The sequence below is a fragment of the Marmota marmota genome, unplaced genomic scaffold (assembly GCF_001458135.2).
Source record: "Marmota marmota marmota unplaced genomic scaffold, marMar, whole genome shotgun sequence".
In the NCBI taxonomy this organism is placed as follows: domain Eukaryota; kingdom Metazoa; phylum Chordata; class Mammalia; order Rodentia; family Sciuridae; genus Marmota; species Marmota marmota.
In genome coordinates, this window is record NW_025999949.1 from 21538347 (window position 1) to 21547209 (window position 8863).

At 34.6% G+C, this 8863-nt stretch overlaps 1 protein-coding gene across 1 annotated transcript; it reads right to left on the reverse strand.

Annotated features, from left to right (window-relative positions):
- Positions 1-338: 338 nt before the first annotated feature.
- Positions 339-8252, reverse strand: Zhx1 (zinc fingers and homeoboxes 1). Its single transcript, XM_015486432.2, has 2 exons — positions 5368-8252; positions 339-2216 (listed from the first exon to the last, which is right to left on the reverse strand). The coding sequence occupies exon 1, from the start codon at positions 7990-7992 to the stop codon at positions 5371-5373; it is 2622 nt and encodes an 873-aa protein (XP_015341918.1). The 5' UTR covers positions 7993-8252; the 3' UTR covers positions 339-2216; positions 5368-5370.
- Positions 8253-8863: the final 611 nt, after the last annotated feature.

Consider the following 8863-nt stretch of genomic DNA (forward strand, 5'->3'; position numbering starts at 1 on the left):
AGCCAGACACAAAAGGACAAATATTGGACAATTACATTTATCTGAAATATAAAAAATAGGCAAATCCATGGAGACACATTACTTACTATAGTCTACTAAGACTACTTCTCAGAGGTTATAGGAGCCAGGGGGAATTAGGAGTTATTGCTTAATGGTTACAAGTTTCTGTTTAGGTTCATGAAAAAACATTGGAAATAGTGGTAATCGTTGTGCAACACTGTGAAGATAATTCAATGAAACTGAATTGTACACTTAAATGTGGGCATAATGGCAAATTTTATCCATAATTTTTTAAAAAACTGATGTTGTTAAAATGGAAAAAAAAAGTCACTGAAAACTACTAATCACTGCTAACTTTTATTTGTATTCAAGGACACAATCAACCAGGAGAGAAGAGTTCTTTTGCTCTGTCAAATAAATATATTTAAAAGCTAGCAAACATCAGAGCAGAATTTTATCAAGCCTATAAAAGAGATGGGAAATTTTTATTAATAGTTATTTACAACTATATACAGAGTTAACATATTGCAAGGGAAACATAATATAAATATATTCAAAGGCTTCGTTTCCAATACTTGACATTTCAAATTTTGAAAACATTAAAAATACTATCGAACAAAACTCAGACCACATTAGCAATGGTTTAAAAAAGGGAGCAATTTAATCATTATAATACAGAGTGCTTTAAGAAGTTTTAAACGTGTAAAAGAAAAAAACAGTTTAGTGCATTCAATTGTTACAGTCTTTACATTGCTTCTTTTTAAAAAATGTTAACAGTAGTATGAAAAAAGCCACCCACAAAGCCAGCTGTCTGAGCGAAGAAATCAGCTAAATTGCAGCATTTTGGAATTACTAATAAAGCTATAGTTAAAAAATAAACAGTTTATAAAAATGAAAGCAGCATGCATATTCAAGGCTTTTTCATAACATTTCCATTAGCTGACACATTTAACCAAGAGCTTAATATTTATTATTCATTAAATTAGATAAAATAAACTGGCCAAGCCCACTACATGTGATCATTCAGAAAAACATTTTAAAATCCAAAGCTAATTAAACTGAACATTTCTTCTATGAAGAAACCACATTTTGAAAAATGGTCCTATGATCACAAAATAAAGGGTCCTCAACATAAATGAACAGCACCGGTCTTTACAAAGTTTATAAATCAGTATGAACTTTCAGTCTCCTGGTATGATAAGAGTTAACAGTTAACACTCCCATGATTCATAAGTGAAAAGCTAACTCTTAACTCATTAGGATCAGTTCAGAATTTTTTCTCTAGTCAACGAAATTGTTACACAATGTAGAATTTCACTGAAAGATAATGAAAATTCTGATCTGACATCTGTATGAACATTTCTGATTCCCACATGATTGTAAGAAAACACTACATATATTTTACATGATTCTTTTTCACATTTTTTTGGTACAACACTTATTTTAGAGTTTCACCCTATTCAACTTCTTACCAGTTTCTTTTCCTTCTTCGGTATTATCTTCTATTTAATAAAAAGCAAATTGGCTTCTAATGAGAAAAGTAACAGAAATATTACAATTAGAGATTATGGCATCCTTGAGTGTGTTTAATTAAATATCCGATCATTAAGGGCCAGTGATACCACAAAACTTATTGTTTCAACATGTGTATAGAGGTTATTTTAATACTTGAAGTTGTATAAGCTCACATACAACTTTTAATCTTGGCGCAGGGCCTGATAAATAAGACACAAAATAAATCAGGTTTGGTTTTTCTGTTTTCCCATTCCTAACAATTTTTACTCTGTAAAATGTTTGGTCACTCAAAGCTATAAGCTTAATCACATATCAAAGAATACAAGCAATCCAGCCCTTCTTACCAGACACACAGTAGTAGTAAGCTGGACTAAATATGAGGACAAGCTCTAGTGGTCATTAAACTCCCTCAGAAAGTCCAAGATTCAGATGTCTCTATCATATCAGAATAAAAATGTACTGTATTAAAATCTGAATTTTTACAAGTCGTTTTTTAATTAGTGTTCTATTTACATTGCAGAACTTCCACCAACTGCAGTAGTTTAACTTTGGCACAATATTAAGTTCCATTTCTTTTGGATATTGGATCCTGTTTTTTGAGAGCCCCAAAACATTTTCAGTGTCATCAAAGATTGGGCCCCTTCACAGTAAACCAGACATCTTGAGTTGAAGAACTGATTCTCCTTCAACATTTTAAGCAGCTATAAAAGAAAAACATAAAAAACTGAAACTTTAAGGAAAACCAAACTTTAATTTTACGACTTTTAGATCAAAATGACTATTAACCATGAAAATACATCCTCTGTGCCCTAACACTGAGCTCACCATACACATATCATATAATGCACTATACCTTGTTGGTACCTCATAATCTATATTCTTCATATGCCAGATTTGCTTATAGACATTTATCACCTCTCTCTAGTCATCTATAAAAATTATGAATAGGAAGTCTATATATCATTATCAGTATCTATAATAAACAAGCTGTGAAATCTAAAGACCTATATTTTTCTGTTTATATACAAAGCTGGCAGGTACAAATATTATATATGTACTTCACTTTTTGCAAAAACTGTTCGAAAAAGTTTGAGTGACTTTTTTTTTTTGTAAATTGAACCATATTTAAATTCAATAAAACTGAGAGAGAGAGAGAGAGAGAGAGAGAGAGAGATACTGCAGAATGAATCAAGGAACATTTTAGTATATCTGAGTTATAGCTCTTGCCCTTTTTAAAAATATTTTTTTTAGTTGTATATGGACACAATACCTTTATTTTATTTATTTATTTTTATGTGGTGCTGAGGATCAAACCCAGTGTGTCACACAAGCTAGGCAAATGCTCTACCACTGAAATACTGAGCTACAATCCCAGCCCTTCAGCCATTTTTATCTTATTTTAAGACAGGGTTTTTGTTAAGATGCCCAGGCTGCCCTCAAATCTAGCTGTCTTCCAGCCTCAGTCTCCCGAGTAGCCAGGGTCACAGGCATGCAACACACAACTTTTTAATGGAAACCTAGAGTGACTTCTCTTATAAATGAACAATTATTTTATTAAAATAATAACCCAAATTAAGGTTTTATAATTGTAGACTTTTGTGCATTGGAAAAGAAAGGCATTCTTCTATACATACCATAAAAGTGCACATATCAAAGTTGCAATACAAATTTTTTAAAACTAGCTTTATGTGAATTTTCTGACCATAATACCAGTGTGAATATATAAGAATTTTCCACACAAATTTAAAGTATGGTTAAAGTAAATCATACAGAAAAGTTCACATTATTTTTAGAAGATTATAACTCCCCAGAAAGTCGCTGCAGAGGCTGCAACAACAATTCACGGCAGCAACAAATTTGTTGATTTAATCTTGGCTGAGTGTGCATTCTTGTGTTTAGCAATAAAAAAAGTGACTGTTAAAAATATTTTATGCATCTAGGTCAGAACAAAGCCTGTCCTGAAGCTTTCTAACAGGAGGAAGTGGAGGGCTACACTTCAGGGAAAAGCTGTACAAAATTCTTGAGCTTCTAGTGACTTAAAATGTGCTCTCTAACCTGGAACGAGATTTGTACAGCTTTGTAAAAGCATCAACATTTTCAGTTCATCTTCTTTTCTGCCTTAAAAATGTAAATGAAAATAAAACCTGATAAAAAATTGCTAAGAAATAAGGACAGTATCTTGCATATACTGAGGTCTCAAAAATAATTGCTAAAATAAATAAATGAGAGAGAAAATATGGGAAAATTAAGGAAATTATGAGAAAGAGAGAGAAAGTTAAGAGGGCATAAAAGTAAAGCCTGGGTTAGGGATGTAAAAAGCTATGGAAACAGGCAAGCATGTTCATATATAAAATAATAATGACGGTCTATGTCTCATTTCCTCCTTTACTGTTTGAGAACACTGCAATGATTTCTAATAGGAGATGCTATTTGTACTACAGACAGATATTTCATGACAACTACAATATTTTCTGAAAACAATATACTTTTATACTGGAACACTCCAAAACTGAATACAGAAAATAATAAATCCATGTTGCTGAATTGCAGAAGTAGTAAAACTTGAGGTCCTAACTCTGAATCAGGTAAATGATTCGTAATAAAAGCAAAATTTTAATTAATCTAATTGATAAAGAATAAAGATTTAAAGAGCATGTCAAAATCTTTCAAATTTAATCCACATTTATTTGTACTCTTAAGAGTATAAAGATATATATTTTAATCAAACACAGTACTTGTGGTGGTAGATTTGTTTTATATCAAAAAGATATTTTAAGTGACTGAGCTAATTTAATATCAAATATGTTATTTGCCTTTTGATCTCAAAAACAGAAATAATTTACATCACGGTTTTCAAAAACAGATGCCACCTAGGCAAACATGAAATTTATATAGGGTTGAGAATAGAACTTTGGCTTTTAATAGAAAAAGATACTGAAAGCTGGGGTGGTGGCACATGCCTGTAATCCCAGCAACTCAGGAGGTTTGAGGGCAGCTTCAGCAAATTAGTAAAACTCTGTCTCAAAATAAAATTTTTTTAAAAAAAGGCTGGAGATATAGCTCAGTGGTAAAGTGCCCCTGGGTTCAATCCCTAGTACGCGCAGACAAAAAAGGTACTGAATTATTTAAATACAGAAAGCACTTTAAACTCTAGCTAAAAATCTACTAAATTTAGAAAGCAATATGATGACAAGAAAAAAAAATCAGTTTTTATTTAGTTTCCTAAAACTGAGTAATCCTCACTCTTGTGGTAAGTCTTCCCTTTGGTATACTTTTCCCCCTTCTTTGTAGTTTTAGTTTTTTAATTATTTCTTTGAATAGGCAAAAAGAAAAAAAAAAATGAGGTTTTAGTGAAGGAGGGTTGCAGGAGAAGCACTTTCCTTATCTTTACTGTGTGTGTGTGTGTGTGTGTGTGTGTGTGTGTGTGAATCTCCAGAAAAGGTATCTTTCCTCAGAAAGAAACTTAAAAATATTTCATACAGGGGCTAGGGATGTGGCTTAAGTGATAGTGCACTCGCCTCACATACTTGAGGCACTGGGTTCGATCCTCAGCACCACATAAAAATAAATAAGTGGAATAAAGCCATGCTGTCCATCTACAACTAAAAAATAAATATTAAAAAAATATTTCATACAAAAATAAAGCAACATTAAATTCTACATAATAATCATAGTAATCGAACAACATATGTTAATCATCTACATTTTGACTCTATTAGTGGTACCTAGTCTTATTGAGGAACAAGAAGTGTTTTGGAAAAAAAATTATCAAAAGTGAAGATGACTGAAACAACAAGATGGTTGTTAGAAATGCAAGTGGCTGATGGAAAAACTACCAGGTTAAAAACTTACATTTCAGTCATCTGATTTAGAAAGCTTCCGCTTCACATGTCGTGGGGGTTCCCAAGTATCACTATCATCTGTTTCTTCTTCATCTTCTTCCTGATCATCAATGACTTCTTCTTCCTCTTCATTTTCTTCAAATAATTCTATTCCTAACTCAGATCTTCTCTGTCTTTCTGCAAACCACTCTCTGACCTGCTCATAACCCATATGTGATCTGTTGACAAGTTCATCAAGGTCTTGCTCATTAAGAAACTTGTGCTTCAGGTAATAATCCTTCAGTATTGCAGTTCCAGTTTTAAATTTTATGAGTGATGGTGGCCTGTCCCAGTTGTTGATTCGTTTGCCTCCTCTAGGCCGTCCACGAGGTCTTCCTCGGCCCCGTCCTTTGGGTCTCCCTCTTCCTCTTTTCCTAAGGGATGACAGACCATTCATACTGCTCGAATTGGCGCTTTGATAGTAGTAGTACCATTTCAAGTTTCCATTCTTCCAAGCATAACGGGTGTCCCCAAACCAACTAACTATGTCTGTCCTAGCAAGCCCACTTTCTTCAGCCAACTTATCATACTCTTCTGGTGATGGCCACTGTGTTCTGACAAATGCACTTTTAAGCATGTGCAGCTGCTCAGGTGTCTTTTTACAAATCTTGCCTGTATTCCCGGATTTAGGTGGGGCAGATTCATCTCCAGGAGAAGTTTCTCCAGCTTCTTCTTTGGAACTACCTGCATTACTTTCATCTACTTCTATTTTCTCTTCCTTTAAAGCTTTTGATTTCTTCTTCTCTGTAAACCATGCATCAATTTCCCTTCTAGTAAGTTTGGTTTGCGCTCTTAACCTATTCAATTCTTCCTCCGTAAGTACGGAGCTATTGAGAAAACTTGCCTGAAGGACACGAAGTTGCTCAGCAGTTTTCTCTTTAAACTTCTGGGGAGTGAAGTCAGGAAAAGGATTCCAGGATGGCTTATGCTGTGAAGTAATCACAGTTGGGGATTCAGTGGTTTCGTCACTGGAGTCTATAATGATAGTGGTAGCGGAATCATTGTTGAGATGTAAGCACTGATTACTCTTTGAATTTCTCTGGTTGTACCTTGTGTCACTAAACCATTTTTTAATCTCACCTTTTGTCAGGCCTGTTATTTTCATAAGTCTGATAATTTCAGAGTCATGGGGAAACTGATTTTTAAGGTAGCTAACTTTTAATTCTGCCAATTGCTCCTTAGTCTTTTTTGCTCGAATGCCAAATGAATCAGGGTTTACCAGTGCAGTTTCATGTTTGACATTTTGAGAAGGGGGAACTGCTGCTGTTGCTGGCTTTGTTTCTGCAACAGGCGGAGCAGCAGGCCCCTGACTTTTCTGTACATTTGTTTGGTTTGGAACCCCTGCCACGGTCAAGGCTATAGGTGCTGTTACTGGCAAAGTGTTTGTTCCGGCTACTTGAGTGAGAACCAGACCCGGCTGACCAACTATTTGGCATGTCTGTAAAATAGATGGTAAACCATTACTCCCCGTGGAAATGTGTGTAGGAATGACAGTTATGGTCTGAGGTACAGTATGTACTGTCCCATTGAATTGTTTCCTTCTTGCCTCTTCTACTTCCTCAGGAGTCCAGCTAACACCATGTTTAAGACGTTGGGCTGAAAACCATATCTTGATCTGTTCCTCTGTATATTTTGCTTGAGCAGAAAGAACTGTAATTTCTGACATTGTTGGATAAGGGAATTTGTTGTAGGTGTTAAGTAAAAGGGGATTGTTATCCAACGCAGCATTGTAGGTGGGAATGCTACTAACAGGGATTAAGACTTTAGGAATCAAGTTAGAGTTCTGCTGAGCAGACACTGCAGTTATCACCTGTGCTAGTCCAGGAAGAACAGCCGCGGGGGTCACTACTGTGCTGGCAGTATTGGGGTGCATTCTGTTTACAACAGAAGTACTTGTATTAGATTCTGAAGCTGAAGAATTTGCATTTTCCACATTTTCTTCACGGTCTGGCTTGATTTCATTCTCTTTCTCTTCAGGAACATCCTCAGCTGAGTTATGATGGACTGTGATCCGTTTGTTTTCTACTTTATTTTTCATCATTTTCATGATAGGAGTTTTACTGATAGAGATACCTGAAGAAGAAACTTCTATGGATTCTGCTTGTTCTGCATTCTCCTCTTTAACAAAACTACCATCAAAAGTCAGATCGTTTATTGTTTGCTCAAAGATTGTCTGGTTATTCCGTTTCACCATAGTCAACTTGAAATTCTCTTCTCCTGGGTGATATTTCAGATTATGTTCAGAAAGTGCATCATACCTTTTGGTAAGAAAGTTGCATTCAACACAAACATAGGATGAATTTAGCACTACATTGGGATGTTCTGAATCCACATGGAAAGTAAACATATTTAGATCTGGAGTTTGAAAAGTACAATATTTACATTCATAGCCACCTTCAACTTTTTTATTTTGCTGATTGTCAGAATCCACAGATTCATGAACTTCTTCATCACTTGAGATACTCTCTGCCCTGGTGTTTTCTATGGGCGTAAGTACAGGAGGACCTTCATCCAGATCTGATATTAACTCAAGGTCTGGATCCTGTTCACTGGCGAGGACCATGCAAGGTATTGTTGATTTTCTCCTGCTTGCCATGCTGATGTTACAGGGAAAATTTCAGTGGTGATTAAAAAGCATTGAAGCTTAAAACTGTTCAGGATTATTCATTTGAAAACAATGGCTTTTGGTTCTGCAAGTCCACTTTTGTGCTCAACAAGTCTCATTAGCAGCTTTTTCATGGTTCAATCAAGTAAAGAGCTTATTGTTGGCAGATAAAATACCGCTGAACTGCTGAAATTTTTGAAGCACAACTCCAATCACCTACATTAAAATAAATTTAAAATGAGTGACTATGATCTTTTAAGCAAATTAGTTATATTTCACTTATATTGCTGCATAGCTCAATTATAAAGATCTAGAATAAGGTAAGAATCAGGGAAAAAAAAAAGTCCTCTAAAGATGAAAATAGATACCTCCAAGCTAAAACTCATTGAAAGTTATGTACTATACTTATCGTCAGATCCAAACTTTTTTATTTCAATCTTATAGCCATTTGAATCTTATAAGAGAATGAAGAGTGGGCCTGCTTTTGTAAACATGCTACTATCAGTGTAAAATGACAATCTCTTAACAAGGTATGGCTGGGGGTGTAGCTCAGTGGTAGAGTGCTTGCTTAGCGTATGAAATTTGCTGGGTTCAATTCTCAGTGTGGCAAAAAACAAACCCAAAACTATAAAAAGCAATCACAGTTACTCAAAAATGATCACCATTACATCCATCAATTATGTCCTCTTTCTCCTACAGGTCTGTTTCATTAGCCCAAAAAGGAAGTTCACACATGGCAAAAAATGGTAAAGATGAAAGATGAATGATCAAAATTTCATAAACAATTATTCTTAATCATTCTATAAAATGCTATCAGGATTTATTAAATATATCTAATCATCTAAATCTGCTAATATGGGTC